Source organism: Corapipo altera, unplaced genomic scaffold (genome assembly GCF_003945725.1).
Source record: "Corapipo altera isolate COAL_440 unplaced genomic scaffold, ASM394572v1 301, whole genome shotgun sequence".
In the NCBI taxonomy this organism is placed as follows: Eukaryota; Metazoa; Chordata; class Aves; order Passeriformes; family Pipridae; genus Corapipo; species Corapipo altera.
Genome location: NW_020884926.1, coordinates 3,184,912 through 3,209,958, shown reverse-complemented (window position 1 = coordinate 3,209,958; position 25,047 = coordinate 3,184,912). Strand labels below are relative to the sequence as shown.

The 25,047-nt window shown below is 45.5% G+C and overlaps 1 protein-coding gene and 1 long non-coding RNA gene across 2 annotated transcripts in view; one reads left to right on the top strand and one right to left on the bottom strand.

Moving 5' to 3' along the window:
* Window positions 1-516: 516 nt before the first annotated feature.
* On the bottom strand, window positions 517-17,219 carry SLC25A33 (solute carrier family 25 member 33). The gene is made up of 7 exons (XM_027658171.1): window positions 17,052-17,219; window positions 9,507-9,686; window positions 6,310-6,387; window positions 4,741-4,841; window positions 3,600-3,666; window positions 2,077-2,357; window positions 517-1,101 (listed from the first exon to the last, which is right to left on the bottom strand). The coding sequence occupies exons 1-7, from the start codon at window positions 17,099-17,101 to the stop codon at window positions 899-901; spliced, it is 960 nt and encodes a 319-aa protein (XP_027513972.1). The 5' UTR covers window positions 17,102-17,219; the 3' UTR covers window positions 517-898.
* A 6,580-nt stretch (window positions 17,220-23,799) lies between these two features.
* LOC113954231 overlaps window positions 23,800-25,047 on the top strand; it is a 2,873-nt gene continuing 1,625 nt past the window's right edge. Inside the window, exon 1 of the long non-coding RNA XR_003530147.1 lies at window positions 23,800-23,960. This is a non-coding gene — a long non-coding RNA (uncharacterized LOC113954231). The remainder of the gene's footprint in view (window positions 23,961-25,047) is intronic.

Below are 25,047 nucleotides of genomic sequence, written 5' to 3'. Positions count from 1 at the left end.
AGGACATAGCTTATCCTCTCTTTTGCTCTCTAGACCCCTGGCATTGAAGTAGAAGGCAAACATAGCTCAATAAAGTCTCATTGTAGTAAAAGGATACCTGACCAAGTTACTCCATCTCATGGGATTCCCACAGGGCAGCCAGGCCACAATCACTGACTGTCCTTATGCTCTCAGGTCTGTGCAAAAACAAGGTCTAAAAGCCAAGTCCTGACAGATCTGTTTATACCCAGTAGCATAACCATGTATCCCAAATGCACAAGGGTACAGAACTGTAGTTACATTTTTATGAAAAGCCTCCCAGAATCATATTGGAAGTGATTTTTCTAAGAGATTCTGGTGTGCATAGTTCAAACCATCAAAACAAAGAAACAAGATTGTCCTACTTGAACACTCAAGAGTGTTCACACAGCAATGAATGATGCACCTTGAATAAACCAGAATTACTCTCAAACTTATTTGGGCATTTAGGGCATTAGTGCTGAAAAGCAACATGACACCAGTGCTAAGAAGACAGAGTTTCAAATGTCCAAACCAGTTCTCCTGTTTTAATACAGTTTTAATGAACATCAGTCCAAGAGATCACTTGATAGTATGAGGTACATTCCTTGACCACATATGGCTGTGCTTAAGGAAAAGGACAAACATATACTTAAATTAAATAGTGTAATTTAATTTAGTAGCATTTTAATCATCATCAAGTTAAAAAAAAAATTATAATTAACTATTAACGTTAATGACTTGAAACCTTTCAGAAAGCATGAATCCAAAAGGAAATATCCACAGGTGGTCACAGACTTGTAGTTCTCCCACCAGCGCTGCCACCTGCACCAGTCTCTTAAAGGACTATTTGTTCAGTGAAGGATTTGGTCTTCAGTCTGTAACTGAAGTCTTGGCTCTGCTACTTTGCATGGTCTTCTAAGAGATACACGATTAACTCGTAGGTGGACAACACAATGGCTGTGTTTGGGATCTGCCGGATGAGCTGGGCAAAGAGTCCTCTGTAGAAGGCCAGGTAACCTTCCTCCCGTGCCACCAGCCGAGCTGTCTGGATGAAAGCCTTGTACTTGGTGCCCTCCTCCCGCAGCCGTGTCCGTATGACCTCTGCAGAGCAGGGAAACAGCGTTAACAGAGCAAACCTTCCACCCTTACAGCTCTCAACAGCTTTTATAACTATAGAGATGGCTCTCTGCTAAGTGTTACTCCCACATTCTCCTAGGAAAGCTGCACACAGTAGGACTATCATGCTAAGAGTGCACACTTGGCTTTGCTACTTCACTAATACATACTCATAATAATTCTTTCAGCTTGAGTTCTATCCAGTCTGTCACAGTTCACACCTATGCTTCAAAAGACAATAAGCACTGAAGAGACACTGCTTTGTGCTAAACCACTGATTCCATTTAAAGCCATCTTCAGCAGGCCAAGAGACAGAGGTCTGCTGCATGAGGAATGATCCTTCATTTTAAGAAACATGCCACTACCAGGAAAGGCCTTGTATGCAAACCCCAGGGACAGGAAAACCTTCCTGTACCAACAGGCTGCCAGTACATCCAGCCATGGAATCCTGGACACACCGCCCTTCAGGCAAGAGGAAAAGTTAAAGAGTTCTTCATGTGGAATAAATGAATTGTTTGCTCATTGAAGCTACTACAGATCTAAATGCTTTACTGATGCTACATAATCAATATTGCTCTTTCTATACAACCATGGCACCGTTCACATCTATCCAAAAAGAATAACACTGCTCAGCCCACAAGTGTTTCTTGCCCACAACTTGAGCACAGAATCCCAAAGGCTGTGGGGACTTAGCTACACGAGGCTACTAGTAAAAACAGAAACATTAGGCAAGCCATTTCTTTTTGGTGTTTTTTGGGTTGTTTTTAAACCAGCAAGTCCCAAGCACCAACCATGTGTCTCCCTAGGAATAGTGGGACCAGTACTGAAAATGCCAATGCACAACAACGTGCATTTGGCCATTCAAAGAACTAGGAATTTTCATCCCTAAACCCCATCATTTGTCTTGGATTACAGGCAACAGCTGCTCTACAGTGCTCATAAATGGAAGAGCTGACATACCATGTGGATAAGCAATACAAGAGGCACAGCCCTTGGAAACAGCAGCAGCAAACATCAGTCCAAAGAAGTTCGTCGAGCTCCTTTCAGTCCCATTAGAAGAAGGGGGTGGTTGGACTTCCTTTAAGTGCTTTTTCAAACTTTCATAAATAGCAAAGCAGATAATGGTCTCAGAAATCCCTGCATAGGAGGCAGTCAGGCCCCTATAAAAGCCACGGATCCCTTCTGTCTGGTACACATGTCTAGCACACTGCAAAGCATTCATTGGTTTGGAGCCCCTGACTCTAAAAAATAAACAGAACAGAGCATATTATGAGTAAAGAAAAGAATTAATATTCAAAAAACACTCACCCTTATGGCTTTCAGTAGTTTTTATAACTACAGAAATGGTTCTCTGGTAAGTGTTACTCCCACATTCTCCTAGGAAAGCTGCACACAGCAGGACTATCATGCTAAGAGTGCACTCTTGGCTTTACTACTTCACTGATACATACTCATAATAATTCTTTCAGTTCTATCCAGTCTGTCACAGTTCACACCTATGCTTTAAAAGACAATAAGCACTGAAGGGACACTGCTTTGTGCTAAACCACTGATTCCATTTAAAGCCATCTTCAGCAGGCCAAGAGACAGAGGTCTGCTGCATGAGGAATGATCCTTCAGGCAGCACTCTGTTCAAAGGTGCCACTCTGTGAAGTGCTGGAATTAAGTCCTATAAATTATTTATAAAGTTGTCGTGCCTTATAAGATCCTTCTTATTTGACCTAACATGTCCTTGCAGGAGGGAATTTCCATTCTAAGCAGTCACGTTATTAGCAGAGTCCCTTATTGCTTCGATATCCATCAGTGACTGTGAATCACTCAGCTAAAAGATGCTGCTGTCAAATTCCCTCTCTGTCTTCAGGAGCTGTGGTTAACAGCAACACAATGCTGAAGGAGGCAAAACAACATTAAACCACTGCACCAGATTCTTAGTGCCTCCAGGGTGTTTGATGAAACTACACTAATGTGGCTTCTTTACAATTTAAACTCATCATCTTTCTGTTTACACGAGCATCAGCACCCTTGGCCTGTTGCAGTTACACACACCTGCATGACCTGGATTCAGCACAAGTGACCTTTCCATAGCCTCTGTTACTGCTGTATCAAAGCAGTTCAGTCCTTATTACATTTATCCTCAACATGACCCCTGAATTACAGAGGATTCTGTATGCAGGAATCTGGGAGGAAAATAATGCTGTGCTCAACTAAAGATTTACAGTGAAACCAGAGACTGAACCAAACAGCTCTCAAGGCAACTTCCACATCCTTCTCAAGAGGATCTGTGCATTCAACTGACACAGGACACACAGAACCAGAACTTTTAGTCTGACCAGATATGGAAATATGGTGGCTCAAAAGGTGGAAACAACTGGGCAAGCTCTATTGAAGTACTAAGAGCCATGAGTAAAGACATGGAAGTTCAGTTTTCCAGAGGCTCCCTTAGCCATGCAGTGGCATCCAATCTCCCTCAGTCAGTCACTTACTTCCGTTCCAGTTGCATTCTCGTTTTCACCATCCAGATAGGATTCATCAGGGAATTTGTGATAAAGGCTGGAGAAAAGAAAAGAAAACCAAATGTACAGCTGAATCCAGGCTGGTGGATTGTCATGACCTTTATTCCCCTGTGCAGTGATGCAGTTCCAGTCACCAGCTCTGGCAAGAGGTGTCAAAAGCCCCCCAGGTTCACAGTTTTACAATCTCATGTCAAACTTCAGGAGGCATCAACCAGTGGATCCTTCCTTTTTGCACCTATTTCAATATGTAGGTCATGTTCCTAAAGGCTGCTGCAGACAACATCCCTTCCTTACTGACTGGGTTTTGGAATCCCAGCTCCAAGCAAACCCCTGGGAACAGACTCCTGTACTGGACTCGTGTTCCCCAGGGCTGTAGGTGGTGCCCTTGAGCCGCTCATTAACAGAACCCACCCCTAATTAAGGGCTTCGTTTGGGAACGGTTATTTTTAGTGACCACTCTGATGACTGATGATTGAACAAGCAGAGCTCTTCTGCAGTATTTTTCCTACAAGAACAAACCATTTTCCCCAGCCTGGTAGGAAAAATACAACATCCTGAAACAATGTGGCTAAAACAGTATCAGAAGTTTGCTGGTGTCCACTAATAATTTTTTTCATGCCTTCAGAGACATTACCAGAGCATTGCAGCTGGAAAAACATCCCAAATTAGTAAACAGCAATCTAGAAATATTTCAAGGTTGAACAGAAAAACAGTTCCTCCACAGACAAAGTCAATTTAGGAGCTTGCAAACTGCTGTCTTCTGGCACGAACCACCTCAGACTAAGTGTACATTTTCAGAACATGCCACACACTGGCCTTTGTACTTGTTTATATACCACAATCACCCAGAGGTGTCAGCCAGGACTGGTGTGTTAGCACAGGTCCTGCACAGACAGACAGCCCAGTCCCCACCTTATGATCCATTCTTTTAATTTCTGAACTATTTGGAGGGCCAGAAGGAGTCTTGTAGCAACAACAGCTTGGAATAAATACTTTAAAGAATTAAGGTGCATCTCAGAGCCACTGTCTCAGACACCAATGCACTGCCCTGCTGAGGGCTGGACACAGGAGCTGCTGCAGACCATGGGGAAGGTGAATTATAAACACAAACCTGCAGAACCTGCAGAACAGACATGCACAATGTTGCTGTTGGGCACAAACATGCTGTTGAATTGCTCTTTGGCTTTGGAGTAGCATCCAAAGTAGACAGCTCTGTGGGGAAAAAAAGAGAAAAGCAGTGTAATACAATGTCAAATGAGACAATTACTGTTCTGTTCTTCTCCCCACCCCTGAAAACCAAACCTCTCTCCAAAGAGGCCTCCACGTGACCACTTCCATCTACAAGGACACAGGAGGTTTTGTTTGGCTTTGGGTTTTTTTTTTCCCCTATTTGACTTGACACCTACAGGGTAAAAATGTTTTACTATGAGAGGCAAGATGGTCTTGCAGACAAAGCAAGTTAGACCTGATACCTACACCAGCTCTGGCACTATACACTCTTTGTAAACTTGGGACTGTCACTTTCCCACCTGGAGCCCATGTTTTCCATAAATTTGTGCAGCACTCTAACTGCATCAGCAGCACTTCATGCTTTAAACACTTAAGCCTGGACTGAAATAAAAGTTTTATACACCTCAAATCCCTACAAAATGCACAGGAATGGAGGAAGCTCAGCTGATCTGCAACAATCAATGGGCTGAGTAAGAAGCTGCCTGAATCAAGTGAGCTCAGCTTAGGGAACTGCTAGAAAAAGGTGGATAATGGTGGCTACAATTTGAGAATTTCCATGAAGTACCTTACTGTAATCTTATGGATGAATGTGAAGGAACACAAAAGAGAGAGCATGAGTGAGTTGCATGGACAAGCATGGATTGGATTCAGATCCCTGCTGCTGCAAAGGTTACCTGTACAGAAACAGGACTCCCTGCTTCCAGAGGGGAACATCCCACCTACTAGACAAGAGGCCAGGCAGGGAGTTCACCACTCTTCAGGTTCCCTTTTAACTGGTTCAGTTTTAGGCACAAAACATCTGCCAATTTTCCAGTGGTCAATGAGTTTTAACATTTCTTAGACAGAAAGATCTTCAGCCCTGCCAAGACTGGGACAGCCACAGGCACACGTAGAAGCCCTTTCAGTGCCTCTAAGACTTCCAAATGCAAGCAAATTTGTAGCTGCTTTTGTTGTTGCTGTTAAAAGAGGGACACACACTCCCTTCTGGAGTTGTGTGGCAGCAATGAGACTCCTTCCCCCTCAGCTGCAGTGTTTCATTGGAGAAGAATTCAGGTAATCAAGGAGCAGACAGGTATCCCTGCCCCCTGGCATCCAGCTCCCACTCACTGCTGAGCACTGTATTCAAGAGCAGCAGTATATTACAATAATGCAATTATTAGTCCTACAGACTTTTCTGCACTACTTTCTCTTGCTTTCTCAAGCACATAAGTGGCTCTTGCAATGACTTGGAATTTAAGTGCTGTATTTACTCTGCATCTTACAGTGTTACACAAGTGTAAAAACCAGATTTCTACCAGTGTTTCTTGGTGTGCACACTGAGCAGTACCTCTACAAATCTCACTTTACAGACAGGATAACTTCATGGCCTACTATTTTGAATCACAAATGCACTGTTAACATTTGTGTTGGCGTCTCAAATGTTACTTTTAGCAATAGTTTAACTATTTACCTTGATGGTGCAACTCCAACCAAGTTTGGACCCAGCCCTCGGAACAGTGACCTTGGTCCTTCTTTTTCTAGAATCGACCTTAAAATAAAAACAAAGATAGTATTTAGGTTAAAAGTTACATTTCTTGTTCTGTCACGCAGAGTCAAAAGAACTATATAAAAGCAATGAGTATTACTGTGAAGCTATAAAGATTTTAAGCTACATGATATCCTTCAACATTAGTAGAATTATACACTACTGAATAAAAGCCACTGTACCATAAAATTCAGTGCAAATGGGTGGCATATGGCACCAGGTTATAATTTCCATTCATTGAAAGCTGTCAGGAATTGATTTAAAGTTTCCTGGAGAATCCAGTGATAGTTGAGTCTGATGAAGAAAGGATATTTTTGGCATTCTCTGCATCTAAGCAATTCAGGAGTTTGCCTCCTGTACAGTCCTGTACAGAGACATGAAAAAAGAAATGCTTTTCCCTTCCACAATGACCCAGTGATGACACAAAGGTGAAATGTGGCAGCCATACCACAAGCTACGTGAGTGCACAGAGACAGCAGCTCTCCAAACTGAACTCCCCATGTGAAAACCATGCAAGAAAATCCAGATAATTCCAGGCTCCATGGGTAGTCACTGCACTCACTGGAACTGCCAGTTTTCTGAATTTGCTCTCTAGGTCATTAGCACTGTTGAGAGTGTTCCCCACAGACTTCAAACCCAAGCTCATTAGACAGGAGGAGATACATGAGCTTCTGAAACACTTTTTTCTGCAGCAGAGTTGAACTTTCTGTATAAACTCCAGGGCTGAGTGTCTCCAAGGAGACAGATCCACCAACTACTTGTTCTTTGTCACTTAACAGTCACGACTGCAGATTCCAGCTGGGCTAACTCATCAGAATCTTAAATGGATTAGACAAAAACAGCCTGTCCTTCTGGAATGAACTTCTATCAGCAGCAGGCTTAACCTGCCTCCCTGGGTACCTGTTTTCTTTCTATTTACAGCAGTTAAGGGGCTTTCATACTTAACACCTTTAACCCTTACAGAGCAATTTTACAGGTAGGGCTCTAAGGGCTGCTTCCACAGCCATATAATTTTCCCAAACCTGGAAGCCCAAGTCATACTCAGTTTGGCAATGAATGCACGGTCAAGACTGAGAAAGGGTTAGAAGAGTAAAAGCAAGAGACTGAACTTCACTTCTTTCTTCATACATTTTTATTTTCTTACGTTAATCAACAGCATTATCTGCTCTTCATAGATGCTGCCTGCAGGGGAATGACAGCAGAAATATTTTGCTCTTACTTCTCAATCCTCTAAAGTAATCAGCTTGAAAACCTGGCAATACACACAGCTAAGCAATTCCTGAAGTGAAATGAAATCAAGATCACAGTCACCATATTTAACAAGTTTAATAAATATATTAAAAGGTTGACCCGATTTTAAACCATTTCCTCTCCCCCTAAAAAAATGAGACAGCCCCAGAAAAAGATGGGCCCAGAGGATGAATTAAGAACCTTTTGCCTTAAAGTTTTCACCTCCTTTAGTTACAGCTGCCTAAAGTCAAATGCTGCAAGGTGAAAAGACAGCAAGGGAAAGGAAATGCAAATCAAAGGCAACTGGCACTACCTCACGCATTCAGTCACGAACTGCTCTAGACTCACCTCTGAGTAGACAAAGAAATGTTTGGCAGGGGAAAGCAGGCTGTTTACAATACAGAAACTCAAGTGCCAGAATGACTCCCAGGCAGAGAGCTCTGCAGAGAATTTGAATTAGCACTCCACTGTTATATAACTGTGCAGCTTCTCCCCAGGCAGGCTGCCAGGCCTGCTGGCCTTACATAAAATCATTCAACTTGCATGGCCACCCGGTGTTTTCTTTGGCATTCCTGCCACCTGATCTCAACAGGACCTCTCTGCATCACCCCGGGGTGCCCAGGGAGCCAAAAGAACTCAATCCTTTTGCAGGAGGTCTGACCCATATGTGCTTTGGTATTAAACACAGTGGCAGGGATTGGGATGTCAGAGTTGCTGGTAGAATTTGTCAGCAGCTGTAAGATAAGTAATTTCACATTTGCTCTTCTTCATGAACACACAGCTGAAAGGGCACAGCGAGGGCAGCAAGTGCTGCAGCCTGAGCCACTCAGAAGGCTTTTAACAGAGACTGTAATACTGGTGTAGACAGGATTGATGGATAATAATAATCAGCAAAGACAACATCTAATAGCAGAGGAGAGCTCATTGTCAGCTACAGCCAAGAAGGTAAAAGCCTCCAAGTAGATATCACATTTTAGGGAGTGCTTTTGCCAAAAGTGTTCTCCCCCACTGCCTTAAGTTTCAGTTTTAGATCACCCATACAAAAGTACAGCAAGCATGTCTTAAAATGTATGGGAACACACAGTTCTGGAGGTCACCTGGTTCAAAACAGTGCCAGCTTCAAGGACAGACCAGGGGCAAACCTGCAGCACTAAGGGCAGGAATCACAAACCTGGTTACAGTGCTGGCCCATGGAGGTGAAGGAAAGGCTCTCACTTCTGTATTAGGCTGCAAAGAGAGAGTGCTTCCCGAGAGGGATTAAAAATTCCCTCCCTCAAACAGGTAAATGGGCAGCAATAGCAACAAGTATCTCTACAAGTTACTCAAAGAAAATTGGGAAGGAACAGCTCCAGGAAAAAGACAGTATGTATGATTTATGCAGTCCTTCAATCCTTTACCAGGAATTGCCCTCAGTTAGTAAGGATTACGTGTGCAACGCTCAAAGGACACAGCAAACACGATTATTCCAAATGAGTGACAAAGATGACACTTTTCAGTGTTGAAAAAGAGAAAAAAGTCCTTTCTGACAGTTCCCACAAGCTAAGGTACATTAAGATCTTACAGTCTGTCCTGTGTAATGACCCCTAGGAAATCATAACTACCAAGGAGGAGACAATTTAAAAATAACCCTCCAGGCTCTTATTCAATTTGGAAAGTTTCTAAGCACTGGAAACAAATTCCTGTGGAAGTTCAAAGGAGCACTCAGGAGTCCTGAATACATCTGTGTTTTTAAAAGAACCATTTCTCTTTCTGTGGCTGAAGGCAGAAGCCCAACTGACACGAATCTTTCCAGTGCAAGTCTGGAGCAAAATTTGCATTCTGTGTTTGCACAGAGGAAGGGAAAACTCGGATCAGTGGAGTCAAGGAATGAGAGGAGGAGCAGCAGCACTCACTTGAGGACACTGAAGAGCCCAGGTGACACAGATGTTGGCCTGACCATCCCTTCACCACTGATGGTCCCCAGCTGCACCTGGGGGTAGTAGACAGTCCGGAAGGCCAGCTTGGAAGATTGAAGCCTTGTCTTTATTACCTCTAAGGGACACGTAAAGATGGCACCAACTGTTCCCCCACATCTGCAAAATACAATTTAAACAGAAGACAGAGGTTGAAAACCAAATCACAGCACAGCATGTAAATAAAACCTGCAGACTTGTCTCCAGTTGGTTCTATGTTGTGGACAAATCATTAGGAAACAGGGCAATTTTGGCAGGAGGTAAGGGAAAACTGTTCCCATGTCCTGGGGGAAGGGAGAAAGTTGGAGAAACTGGCAGAATGATGGTGTGTAGTGATGAGATTGGTAAACACAAAGGTGATTCCCAGCACTAACACAAAATCCCTGAATGACCATGGGACTGGTCTCCTGTTCTACCACGATGTGGAATTCTGCCTGTAAAAGCTTCAGAGGCATCCATGTTTCAGAGGTTGTTGTCCTAAACCAGATGTACCCTTGGATGGATTTTCTTATGGGAAGCAGGAAGTTGGCAGATGAGAACAAGCCACTGGGGATTAGGACACTACAGACTGAAAACACAACAATATAAAATTCTTCACCACTTCAGTACTTATGATTACAGAGGAGTAAATATAAAAACTGTACAAAGTTAGGCACTCTTAAATAAAAGAATGGATGTCAACTTTTTTCGGGGGTTGTATAGAGGGAAGGAAGCTGCAAGGATGAGAAGGAGGGTGGGAAAACAGAATAACAGGGCAGAAAGGCTACTAAGGAACAGCCCACCCCACTCTGATAACAGAACAGAAATAAAATATACACACATGATCCTATAATAGGCATATATTCATCTTAATACTGTCACACTGAGCCTCATAAAAAGGACACTTGGCCAAGAATATAAAGTGCATGAGTCCTAATTTTCATTTTAATCAGTGATCTGGAGAGTGACTGGTCAAACCCATTTCTCTCTCTGCTGCTGTTCCTCTGTCATAATTGAATGCCCCCTCTGGCAAACTTCACAATTAAACATAATGCTGGGCTTGGCTAAAAGGTAATAAAATCTACATTTTATTACCCAAACACACCGGGATTTAACTAAATATTAGACTTAACTAAATACTTCAGGGGGTTTTTTTAAGGGCATTTACTACAACTGAACTGATCAGGAAATATTTTCTTTGTTTACACAAGTGTCAAAGCACGTGACAATTTTCCTTACAAAACACCATGAGTCAACAACTTAACTCTCTTTGATGTTCATGTGAAATTGTAATTTAAATAGTTTTCCATGAAAGGGAGATGAATTTTAAAAAATGATGAATTTAAAAAAATAATCCCACCCTTCTTCTTGTGTATAAAAAGCCCCACTGCTTGCTAAAGAACATTACCTGCACTAATTTGGGAACAGAGATCCGTAGAAGGACATTAATGAATGTACTAGTGCATATTTCCTAAAGCCCCTTCTAGACATGAACTACTTTACTAGAAGAACTTTTTTTAAATACAAGGAAAAGGGCAATAAAAGAACGGCAAAAAGATCCCAGCTGTAGATACTGTCTTGGAATTGAAGGTTATAAAGGCTTTATCCAGTACAGTTTATTTCTGCTTGTTGAAACAGTGTGTCTTGCATCAACAGAAACCACCCTTAGCCAAACCCCTGCAGTTTTTAACAGCCTGACCACCCTGGCTATAGAACCACAGAAATGAAGGTCTTTATAAGGTTCAAAAGGACACCCCAGACCTCATGGCCAGGGAACACAACTTGCTCACCACAGCTTTCATGTTCTGCAAGATTCTGTCTGACAATGACCCCAAACTGTGCTTTTCAGATGTTAAATGCATCCAACAGAAGAAACTGTTTTCAAAGAGACTGACAATATGATTTAACAGGACTGTTCCATGAGTTTCTTCTCTAAGTCTTTGCTCCTTCCTCTTCCCTGCTGAAAGGGATAAAAACCTAAACTTGGGACAAGCCACACATCCACAGTGACAGACACCACAAGAATGGACTTTGCCTTCTCCCTTTGGAGCACTTATGCTTTGAGTGCTGCCTGAAGTCAGGAGTCATCGATGGAACTGGGTCCACAGCAGCTGAAACTGTGTCATTTGGCTCAGAAATGACTGTGCTCACAGACCTTATCAGGGCTGATTATTTTGTGTACTGACCCAGGGCTCAGAGCAGAGGTCTCTGTGTCAACAAGAGCCTCCAGTTCAGCGTTCTTGTTTTGTCAGATAAATCTCAGGTTGCTCACACTTCTCTGAAATTAGACCTCAGGGGGAAAAGGTCAGTCAGGAATGGCTTCTCCAGCAAAACCTTTCCTGTTCCACACATAACTCCGAGCAGAAAGTGTTTTGAGGATCCCCCTTCCAGGTCCTCACTGATTCCTTCCCTAAGATGTACTTCTAACACAGATACAAGTACATACAATTAACACCTGACTAATCAGCCTACTCAGAGCAATTGTAAGTCTGTGGGAACTTGATGAAGAGAATTTGATTGCCTTAATTCCCAATTCATTCCTCTACCAATGCTCCACTATTGTGTACCCTGTCTTCAGTCCTCATTTATTTCACATTTATCACCATTACAACAATACTTTGTCAGTAACAATTCATAAATTCAGAGCACTGAAACTCTATTTGCTATTTTCTGAACCACCAGCTGCTCAGTCTAGTGACATCTTGCCATACAGTTTTTTAGCCTCTCTGGCATATTCCCTCCTGCATCGGCTCTCTTCCTGCCTTCCTACTCCACTCCTTGCCTTTCATCCTTTTAGACCGATAATCCAGTTAATTTATGCAGCCTTTAATGTTTAAGTACTTCTGGCAATGCACATGTAATCCTCTGATGCTCAGCACAATGAGTGAATATTTGCAACACCAGTTTTAACAGCTCAGAGTTTGTGTTGTCAGTGTGACATTTAAGAAAAAAAACATTATCTAACAGAGCAATTCTCAAAATGTCACCAGGGTGCACACACTATGTCTCAAATATAAATATACTGCAGATAGTTCAAGTTAGGACTTTGATGTATTGGGCAGTTTTTTCAGATGAGATTATTTTCCTCTGCATGGGAATTCTACACATCCCTCCCTGGTGTTGCTCCAGTCCCTGGGAACATGCCTGAAAAACAACACACTGTGCACAAGAGAAACACTTTGTATTCCTGGGGTGTTCCAAATGCCTGACTCTGGGAAGAAGGGAGAAACAACCTCAGCTACATAAACAGCCACAGACCCCAAAAGGTTCAGGGCTATGCAGGAAGATAAACTCGATTTGGGAAAATCTTATGCTGCAATCAAGGCAAAGCCTCAAGTCTTCATACTGCTGTGAGTCAGGGATTTTTTTAATCCATCAGTGCAGAACAATAGTTCCAGAGATGTTAAGCAGTGTTTACTGCACCAGCCTCTTGCAAAAATCCCACAACAGTGCCTGAATCTGTCCTTAGTGAAAAGACAGAAACTTCCCCAGAAACATAACACAATGGCAGAGTATTTTCAACAGGTCAAACACGGTGATACATGGAGAAACATAATGTATTCTACATTGACAGCTGCAGAAAAATAATTTACTTCCATAAAAGAGAACGCTTTAAAAAACACGCAGAAGATTCACATCTCAAAATCCAACTCCCATTTCTCCCTTGCTGCCAGCTTCCTGTCTGTACAAAGTCCACCCCCAATGTACCCATGACTTGCACTTGAAATAAACCCTCAGCACCCACCAGAACAATTGACAGAGATGCCAAGAATCTTAATTAAGACTTACTTCATCAGTCCTAGATTTAATCACTGAGCAATATTCTCAATACAAATAACAAGACAGTGCTGAACGTTAAAGGGAGGCCTGCAAAACAAAGATCTTTCAGTAGAGTACCCCTGACTTCACCAAGATCACAAGCAATGATGATGGAGCTGCCTGGTTAGAGAAATCACAGCTTGTAACCAGCCTGACACATTTTGCAGTGGGAGTATATGAAGTTCTTCTGGTTTTCCAAACCCTGCCACGTGGTCTAACGTGATGTGCACAGCAGAAACAGTGAGGCAGGTTCTACCTTGGAGATCTCAGCCCTGCACTGTCAATACTGTAAAGAAAACAATCTGCTGCATTCTCAGATGCCACAGAAAACTGAGTATCACAGCAACGCAGATTGTTCCTAATGAATTTTAAGATATTGGTCATTCAATGACTTTCCAGCTTTGACTGAGACAATCCACCTGTGCCCAGGGAGACAGAAACCACTGTGCCCTCAATTCAAAGCAGCTGGGTGTCACCCACCTTCCCACATTAACGCTTCCAACTCTTATACAGGTGGCTCAAGCAAGCTCTGGTATCTAAGGCTGCTTTTCAGAGCCACAGGAGCAAGGGAGTTGTGGAATTAGGCTTCAATTCCAAGATGGAAAACAGCCAAGTCACAAACACGGTTCCATTCAAACACTCCCCCCAGCCTGCACCAAACTGCTCCAGAACACACATCACACAGGGCCTCTATGAACTCGGGATTAAAAGTTTCTGCCCAGGTTTTGCTCTTTGCCAGTTCTAGGAAGGGCACTGCAGCCTCCCAATACCATTTCTTAGGAAATCCCTGTAGTAAACAGCATTACTCCAGCTGGAAAGACAACATGGAGCTTTTCCTAAACAAAAACAAGCAACAACTGCCCTGACCTGAGCAGGGAAACAGGAACCCAGGCTTGTAAACAGCCTTATATCTGTTGTGCAACTCGGGCATCATTGTCCCTGCTGCCTCCAAAACCTTCCCAGCCCTGAAAGCAATGTTCCCATCAGAACTCCAAGACCCTTTGGTTTGCTGTTACCACTGGCAGCCTTAAAAGGGACTACCAGAAACTAAGGGGCCAATGAGTCCGTTTGCCTCGAATAACCTGGTTAATGGGAAACCATCTCTTTCAACAACTGCAGAGCACTTTGCAACATTCAAATGCATTTCATCACTCCCAGGCTCTGAAGTACTAAACACTTCTGTTCTGGCCACTGAGATTATCTGAGGCTGGCCTGGTTTGTGCACACATAAAGACAGTGTATTACATTTTAATCTCACACCACTCCCCATCCTCACCTTCCCAGAAAGCCATGGTAGTAGCAATAAGGTCTCTATTCAAATTATTTCAAGTGAATGGGCTGCTTTATCCACAGAAAACACTTTACAAGTGAACAAAGGTTGGCATCTTACACGACTTATAAAGTATTCTGAACTTCCAGCACTTTCTTTGGCTGTATGGGTAATTTTATCCAAGGTCCTGGTTCTGCAAGCAGCTTTATGTCACAGTACAACCCACTTACTGTAACAGGGTTCTATGAAATGAAGTGCAAAGGTAAAGGTATATGAAGGACTGAGGAAAAGATCTCAACAGAGACTGTTACTCAAGCACTAACTCACTAATTCTTTCTAAAATTCCTTTGGGATGTAATAGATGCAGCAAAATATTATCACAGCTGAGCTCCTTTAATCAGACTTTATTGAGCAAACATTCTCTACCACTACTGCTATTAAAAAGCAAAATGTTCAAGGCAGACATGGCAGAGAGCCTTTTATCTAATTTGATTAGGGTTTCCAGCTTGCCTGTCAGTGGGCTGGCCCAGCACCCCTCCAAACACATCACCTATTTCCCACAACATTTCTTACATGTAGGGAAAGGCATTTTAATCACTCAGGCACCAGTTTGATGCTCCATTTCTTGTTCTATCCAGTGAGCCCCAAAAAGTGCATTTCTCACTTGAAAAGCAGATAATAGCATTAATAAATGTGCACACACAGAGAGAATATGGGAATTCAGGGCCTGAAACTGGGAGAGCTCTGAAATAAACTGCATGGCAGGTTGGGGGTGTGTGGGGCCAGACACTTCAGCCTTGGCTGGTGCTGGAGGATCCTAAATCTGCTGTCTCATTTTCTCACCACAGAAATGATGGCACACTTTCACTTGTCCCTTAAATAACAAGAAATGCAGAACCAGCAATAAGGTCCAGCATTAAAACCTTAAAAAGCCCATCTACCCTAAAAGGGCATCTCTGTCCCCTGTGCTGCATCTTCATTGCTGCTTCAGAACCAGATCAATCCTATCCCACCAGAGTGGTCAGGGGGGATATTTCCTGCTGGGTTCCCCCTGTAAGCTCTCTCAAAACCAGACTGGACTTTGTGCCTTCCTGGGCCTGCTGCAGAAAGTGTTTACTGGGATCCCTGGAGAAGAGTACAACAAATCACTGAGGAAGATGCTGACTACCCAGTACTAGATTAAAACACTAATGAGTATAAAATTCCTATTTATTTATAGTCTGATGAGTTACATGAGGACACCAGGAGCTCTGGATAGGCATTGTTGGTACCCAAAGAAGTTCCATGTGTATATCCAGGTCCAGCTTCTGCCCCAGGTTCCAGGTACTGCTCTGATGCAAGTGGGGGAAGAGAGGACTCAGCACAAAGTATTCGAGCCAGCAGAAGCATCTCTGAAAAACTGAGCTCTGTTGGGTTTAATATTATATTAAATGAACCTATTGCTCCAAGGACATGTCAGAGGAGACTGAAATCTCCTGTTAACAACAGAAAAAAAATCAGTCTGCTATTAAACAGATTTAAACTGACAACAGATTTCATGTTGGCTTCCCAACTACCGTCAGCTGACAAGCACTACGGAATATTCTATTACTTAGATAATTTAAGCTGCTAAAAACTTAAAATGAAATATTTCTGACAAGGGCAAAAGTGCACTTAATCTGCACGACAGATGATTAAAAATTAGTTCACAGCATAAAATTTTCTTAGGGGATTACTGTTAAAACAACTGTCCTAAGGCAACCAACAGGGCTTTTTGGAAGGGATTTTGGCTGGTGGTTTGTGGGCTAGGGCTGTTACTTTAACGCAACAAAACCAGTACGTTTACAGGTCCTGGAAGCAAGAAGTGGCCTGGAATGCCAGGTCATTGGCACACAAGTACCAGGCCCTTCTCGAAGTCCCCTTCCTCCCACTGCTTTTCCCTTTCGGGAGCACTTGCTTTTCAGCGTGATCACACGGCTCAGGCAGTTTCGGGCTCCGTGGAACGCCTCCACAGCGACCATGGAAGGGCTGAGCCAACACCTTCGTTCCCCAGCCCGCGCCGCGGCCCTCGGACAGACACACAGCCACCCGTGCGGGCAGCGCTTTTTGGGCCACACCGCTCAGCCCGGCCCCGCACGGGAGGGCGGATTTACGGCGATCCATCTCCCCGCGCTCCGCCGGCTCTGGAGCTCACCCACCGCCAGTGTCACAGCGACCAGCGCTGCCGGCCTGACCTGGGGCGGCCCCGCGAGCCCTCCCTGCCCGGGGCGCCAGGGATGGATTTGCTATTTCTGGGCGGCCCGGCTCCTTCCAGACGGCAGCGGGCACCGGGGGAGTCCCTCACGGCTGGCACGGGAGGGGAAGGGGGCGGACAGAGCGTCCCCATCCGCCCCTCATGCGGGAGCCGGCGCGTCCCTCCCGGCGCGGCCCGCACTCACCCGCCGGCGAAGAGGTGCAGCAGCGTGTTCTCCTGCGGGCCGCCCGCCATGGCCGCGGCGGGGATGGCGGCGATGAAGGAAGGTGATGAAGAAGGGAGGCGATGAGGGGAGGTGGCGCGGGCGGTGCCGCCGGGCCGCGCTCGGGCCCCGCCGGGAGCTGCGGGCGGCGAACGGGCCGCGCGCGCGCACGTGACTCCCGGCGGGCGGGGGCGGGGCCGGCCGCGCGGTGACGTCACCGCAGAGAGCCCCGCCCCTTTCGGTGACGTTATCGCTCTCACACTCCCGCCTCGCCGTGACGTCACCGCGGGCGGAGGGACACGGGGGGCGCGGGGTGGCCCAGGGGGGTGATTCCTGCGGGGGTGACAGCGGCTCTGTTTCTGTGTCTTTGTCTGTGTGTCTGTGTGTCCGTGTGCCTGTGGGGGTGTGTGTGTGTGTCTGTCTGTCCGTGTGTCTGTGTGACGGCACTCACACCGCCCCTGCCGCCGCTGTCCCCGCGGCGCTCTCGGAGCGCAGCAGTGCTCGAGCGAAAGCTAAAGCTCCGGCTTTGAGACAGGGGAGATCCGGATTGGGTATTAGGAAAAAAAAAATAGGGTGGTCACCACGCATTGGAAGGTGGTGGAGTCACCAGCCCTGGGGGTACCTGGATCTGGCACTGGGCGATGTGATTTTAGTGGTTTAGGGGTTACATTGATAGCACTGGGTGATGGTTGGGCTTGATGATCTTAAAGGTCTCTTCCAGCCTTGAGGATCCTATGATTTGCTGTACCCCACATTTTTTGGGGCACACCTGCCTCAGGTACAGATGTGCAGTAACCTGTCTTATAGAGACGAAGCCCAGGCTGAGTCCTTTGTGGTGTGAGGGCCAGGAATGCTATAAATCACTGTAAACCCCATTAGCTGTGGCAGCACATAAATTGGCCTTTCAGGAGTTGTTTTTGACTCCCACACTGCAAAGGTGGGTGAGTTAGGCAGCTGATTTGAGGCACCCCAAGGAGAGCAGAGATTGCCAAACACACCAGTGGTGTGGACACTCAGAAAGATGAAACTCTTGCTCTTGTAATGGTGGCATCAGTATGGAAATGGCCCTTCTCCCTCCCCAGTCCCCAAGGATTCCAGAAATGCCAAAGCTCTTGCTTATGCAAATAGCTCTTCTGTTTCTACATTATTATTAAGAACAGGGGAAACATCTCAGTTATTTGACTAATCCAATCAAAAATAATCAGAAGTAATCTTTACATCCTCAAAGCCTGCAGCTTTCCCCCAGTCCTCTGAATGCCCTGGGGACACCTCAGACATCTGCACTGATCCAAAGACATCCTGAGGGGTGGCTCAACAATCATCTTTAGAAGTGTTTGTATTTAAGGGACACGTGACATGGGCTTTTTAAAACTTACACCCCCCTAAATTCAGTGGAAGACTTTTGGCCCAGTGCAATGATTTACACTCTTCTGTAGGACAGGTGCCATCAATTTATATGCTGTGGGTTAACTACACAGTCAGGACCTTTACAAATGTCTGGCTATAACATTAAAATCTTGAGGAAAACATTGAAATCTACAAAAATACTCTAGGTCTGCATATTTTCCATGTACATGAGTTTCCTATTGTCCTTGACAAACAGCCTCATAGCTTAAAGTCACATCCACACGTGAACTTCACTCCTGCCTTATGGCACAAACCAATCATCCCAATCCTAAACCTGCCAGGGGCTGGAGTTTAACCTTTGAGTGTGCACATTCCCAACATTTAGACTTCAGCCTACACAGAGGAACAAGGAGGTTTATGGGTTAAAAACAAGAGATGAAGCAATGCCTGGGTCCACACTGGGGTCGGTGCTGTTTGGGTGTCCCTGTCCAGGGGCCTCAGTCTCCAAAGATCCTTTTAGAACTTTATGTTTCTTTTTGAGGTGACGGTGATGAACCCTAAGGTGCTATAAAGAATGGCTGCCTGTGAGTGATCTATGTGCTCTACAGGTAATGATTTACTAAAGCAGAGTCAGTCTGGTGGACAAGGGTGATGGGATCCCTTGTAAATGGAGTTTGCTAAAACTAAGGAATGAATAGAGCATTATGTGCAAATAGGATCTGAGGCAAAGTTACAGCTCCGGCCACCTGATCCCCAAACCTCCTGGGAAGCTGAGGACCCCAAATGATCATTGAGATTCTATAAAGTTACTTTTTTAAACGACGTTGAATAGATACCCAAGATCCAGGCAACAATATGGATTTGCTGTTGTTAATATATCAAGGATGCTGGGCTTGTAAAATGGTAAATGAACAGTTTTCTCTACAGTGTAATCCCATTAGATCATACAAATGAATGTAAGAATAATAAAATCTGGAGAGGAGATGACTCAGAAGGGAGCTGGTAACCACTGTGGGTTATCAGAACACAGATGACTCTATCAACACATCTCCTTTGTTTGCTCAAGGTATTGATTCAGCCACCTTGTTTATAGTGCCTCTCACCAGCCAAAAAGCCCTCTGACCTTATCACAATGACAAAAACTTCCACGTAGGCGTAAACATTGAGCAACACATCTGTGGCAGGTGATAACATCGACACAACCTGGCTGTAAGGGCCTCTTTGCTGAGGCTGCCAGCTCAGCACCACAGTGGCACACACACACACACTGCAAATATGTAAGGATTCACAGGGAAAACTGGGCCAAATAGGCTCATTTGCACACACAGACTACAAAGGCACAAAGGCAGGTGGTCGAGGAGAGAAGCAGCTGTGCCTTCTTGGCACGAAGGTCGAGGGAAAAATCAGTTTAAGCAACTGGAGCATATGGGGACCTTCGGAACGTGCACATGGGCTGGATGTCCTTTCCATCAGTTTGTTTTATTCAGTTGCTGTTCCTTTACTCTTTCCCTGCCCTTAAACTGTGCACAGTGAAGAATGTCCTGCTCCTGCCCATTGGTACCAGGGCAGTGGGATTTTATGCCAGGCAAAGGGCTGAGTGGGAGCAAGAGCAGCTGCCAGGCCAAGGAGGGAGCCAGGGTCACGTCTTGGGTGCCAGCCCAAGCAGGGGGTGTGCGGGAGGCGTAGCTCAAGACAGCCACTCATCAAACAGCTTCCCAGAAAACCCTCTGGATTTCTGGGAAGGGTTTCCAGGAGGGCTGTCTGTGATCTGAGACCTGGGGAAGGATGTGTCCAGAGCTGTGTTCTCTTAAACACAGCCCCTGGAGTCGGTTCACTGGCTGGAATGGCAGGTCATGTTACAGTAAAAGCTGTAAGGCCTGATTTCCACATTCTCTATTTCCGGGCTGAGGCAGGACAGATGAAGTTTATACTGTTTATAACTTCAGTGCAATGTACACTCTGCAGCCTGTGGCCCCTACAGAAGCAGAGATGGGCAGCAGTAGAAAATAGCCATAAGGGCAGACTGCAACCCAGCACGTCCCTGCCTCCCTTGTGTGAGATTTACCAGGTCTAGGGTGACATCTTTAAATACTCAACTCCTACAGAAGCATCATCACTCCCTTTATGTCCCTTTGTGCTGCCAGAGATGCAGCAGCCACTGAAGTCTGGTACTTGAGCTCTCCTAATTCACATGGAAGCAGTTTAGGAGGTGTCTGACTGTGGGCAGCAGAACTGACAGAGCTGACTCCTCAGTCATCACATCTACAGCCCAGCATGGCAATTTAAATGTTCCTAGATTTCAGTTAAATTTAATACAGTGCAGCACCTAAAGTAGGTTCCTCAGGCAAGAATCATAGAATCATAGAATCTGTCCAAGACTGTCCAAACTACCAATGAACACTTTTTGTCTACCTATGAACACTTTTCTGCTTAGTTCTGTGTGTGCTGTAGGGTGTGAAACCACATACCCCAATTCATCCCCACTGAGAGTGTATAGGAACGAGTTCCAAGCTATTGGGAGTTTATACAATGATAAGTGAAGTAAAGCTACAGGCTTTTTATGTAGAGCACTTCCCCTAAAGAATGCTAATTAACGGGGAGGACTCTACAATAACATAACACCATATTTTTTTAGCCAATAATTTGGTTAAAACCGTTCCTTTCCACCTGGTTTCTCACCTGTACCTGTGTGTGGGTGTGTTCGCTGCGCCCTCTGGTGGGAGCACCTGAGCAGCACAGGAAGGTGTGTTTCCATCTAAAACTTACATCTCATAAGGTGACAAAAGTGCTCTTCCACCACCGAAAGCGAGCTTAGCAGGACTTGCCTAGGTGATCAACAGCGGATGGTTCCCTAATTTACGAGGCGAGCAGCTATCCTAGTGGAATTTACTGTTTGCCTTACCTACCATGGCCGGCAGCACAGGGGGAGCAGTAAAAGACACTAATCTAATTGTCTTGCCGAGCTCATTAAGGAGTCTGTGGCACGGATTCCAGCTGGGTGCCTGGGCTGGGCAGCCTGAATGTCCTCCGAGCTGCACGAGAAGCCTGTTTGCCCGGGGAACACCGTCACACCAACAGAACAGCAACACGCCACTGGCTCCAGACATCTGTGCCACCTGCTCCTGCATCTGCTGGAAACTCATTCCTGGAGCATGGGCACATCCTGGTTTGTACCTGGTGGGCCAGAGGACGCTGGACACACTCACTGGAGCGATGCATAAGCTAAATTTGCACATTGTTCCTTAGCCTGTGGAGTTTTCTGCCTTCCAGGCTGGAGGCAGCCCTGCCTGCCTCTACCTCTCATTCCCCAGCAGAGAGCACTGCAAGAGCAATGTTAGGAGCAGAGTCACCTTGGAGCAGTGAGGGATTAGGCGTGTAAGGTTTGATCTTTACCAGCTCCTGTGCAGTCTCTGACTGCGCCTCCAGTTTTGCCTATATATGCCTATCACCCAGTCTGGACACTGAAGATACTCTGTCTTATGGCTCCTGCTCCTCTTCACCAAACACATCTCTGAGGGGAGATCAGTTCTAAAAAGCTCAGGCATTGATGACTTTTGCTGGGCCATTGGCACTGTTTGGGCACCTCACTTGCTTGATCCAGACAGCAAATTCCTACCTGCTTCCTGGCCATCATCACCTGATTTTCATTTTCCTCCTCCAGGTGGAATGAGGAGGTGTGTTTGCTCGTACCTGTTCACCTCAACAGCTGTACAGACAGGCTGCTCTGGAGTGCTTCTCCTTCCCCATCATAATTTTCTGGTAGTAATCTCAAACTTGAAAAACATTGATTGTCCAATCCCCCAAACTGCTTCACATGTCCAGTGGGGTATTGTTGGGGAATCAATCTCTTTCTTGCTTCAGCCATCCACTGAATTTGAGCTCTGGGGGTACCACACACCATGATGTGTTTGCTCCTCTGCCACAGGGTGCCCTTCAGCTCTGTGAGCTGGAGGAGGGAGCTCTGCAGAGTGCAGGTATTCGGTCCAGGGGATGTGGGTACAGGCAGGGGAATCACAGGAACACAGGTTTTGTGGTCATGCTGTGGGCCTATCAAAGCACCGGGAGGGTGGGCCAGATCTGGGAAAACACTGTGTTCCAGACACTGCTGTTACAGCATGTGGAGTGTTTCTAGGGAATTTCATGAGGATAAATGTGCACAGAAGCATTGTGGCCTCCACAGATCAGACACCACAGGAGCCACATCAGGAGAAGTTCCTAAATTACTCTCTTGCCAGTACAGAATGAACCCAACCAGGAAAGGGTTGAGCCGACTATTCCTGGGACTTGTTTTGTCTGGTGGCTTCCTACAAAGTGGAGCAAGGACTCACCAGCTTGTTCCACATCATTAGCAGCTGGCAGCTTGCCAACCATTACCAGCCTAGTCTGGATCTCACCCAGCATCTTGGAGATGAAAGACATTGCAGCACCACTGCACTCACTGTTTTGGGTCCCAGTCCAGCTCCCACTGCAGTCAGTTACTCTTTTTCCTCTGGGTGCAGCTGGAGCTGGGTCTGACATCCCTGTAACAGATGTGTCTCAAGTTCTCAGATCAGTGAAATATTGGTAACACAGTCCAACACAGCAGATAGGTGCCTGCAACCCCGCTATTTTCTGGCATCAAATTAAAACCAGCAACACAGTCAAGTAGGAGCAGGAGGAATTATGTTTCTTTCCTGAAAACACTGAAGGCTTGAACTTAGAGCAGCCAAAGCACCTGGTGAAAGGAATCTAGAAGCCTGCTTAAGTGCATGTCAGTGGGAGGCTGATACTCTTTCCAAAGTGCATCCCTGCCAGGAACACCATCAAAGAAATGTCTCTGGTGGTGATGAGCATCCCAATAGCACTCATCTGCCCTAAGAATGGCTGAGGTCATTGCTCAGATTTTGGGAGCATCCTTGGGAGAAGGATGTGTGTCCAAAAGAGTATCTATCCAAGGTCACAGTGAAGACTATGTAGCATCCAAGAACACAATGAAGAGGCAGATCACATGGCTATTCTGTCAGCAAGATTTTGTTGAGAGTGTTTCAAGTGATTTGATGGGCATCCTAAAGGCTGTAAAATGCACCTGCATAATTTGAATTCCTTCTATCTGTCTCATTTTGCAGTGAGGAATTATTGACTCCTCCTGTTTTCCATGTGGAAAGCTGAAGCACAAAGACAGTGGGCACAAAATGATCAAGCAGGGATGAGGCCAGGGTAGGGACTGCCTTGCCCAAAGGTCAGCAGTTGTCTGTCACAACATGTGCCCCCTCAGTCAGCTGTGCTTGGATGTTCTGGATGGAGTCTTGGGTTCTTACATGACTTGGCCTCTGATTCTGAACATGTCGTCAAGGCTAAAATAGGTTTAGTTCCACCTCCAGGGCCAAGACACCAAGGAGCAGCTGCTTGGTCATTCTGCCACTGCAGGCTGAGCCACCAGGGGAGCAGCAGCCAGGCAGCACAGGAACAACACGGGCATTCGAGGGGATGGGAAAGTGGGTAAAATTGTAACCAGAAAAAGACATTTTTTCCACACTAACACGGAACTGAATTCAGGAGCTTGAGGTAAGAGGATGCCACTAAGGCCAAGAATTCAGTCTTTTGTTTTTTCTCTCTAGAAGAACAGGAGGTGTGATCAGTGGGAACGAGTGACTGAGAGCCCTGAGAGCCCTTGATTACTGGGAGGCTGTTCAGAGCTGGCCTGTGGACAACCTGGATCCCTGCTGACTCAGAGAGCCACCACCACTGACCGTGGGAAGGCCAGCTCTGGTTCTGCTGGAAACATCAGAAAATACTGGTGGCTTCACACTGTGGGCAAGGATGACCTGTAGCACAGTGCTGAGACACCTCAATAGCTTTCCCTCAGAAGGATACATGAAGCTTCCAGAGGTCTGTGGGGAATACCAGGAGCCCATGAAAGTCTTTTTCCAAGAACCAGCATTATTGAAGTGCAGTGGGCGAGCAGAGCTATTCCAGCCTTGGCAGTTCAGTAAAAATGTAGCCTAAATAGCCAAATATAGGTTATATAGACAAATATAGTCAGAAAGAATCATGATTTCTGCAGAATGAAAAGGGGATCAACGGAAAAAAATAGCAGCATCCCTCTCTGTGAACCCCCTTCCCTCCATCCCCATAGCCTTCTCTGCAGGCAAGGCTGGGATTAATAGGAAACATATGGGAAGAGAGTCTGTGATCCAGGGCTCCAGGATGAGCAGCTGAAGCACGAAGGAGCTACCTGGACCCCATTCAGGAGTGAGCTCAGGGATCAAACATCTTGTGAATGGGGAGTGGGCTGGGTGGGGAACTTAAAAGGTGCAGGGTCCAGTTTGGTGGTTCCCACCCTCCCAGGGCAACACGCCAGTCTGAGAATGTTCCAGTTCCAGCACAGCAGAGCATGAGAGTCACTAACCATACCCTGCACCTTCCCACAACACCTCTTTCCCTTCCTCCCAAATCAAACTGTCAGAACTGGACAAGCCATGAGGGACATTGGTCCTTGCTGAGGTCTAAAGACATTGTATAATGCAAGTGAACAGTGTGTTGTTACACAGCAGAATTAGAGTTGCTTCCAATTTAAACCCTAAAATCATGGTGACAACCTGCACCACCTACATGCTCTTGTCATCCCCCAACTGGAATTACAGCAGAAACA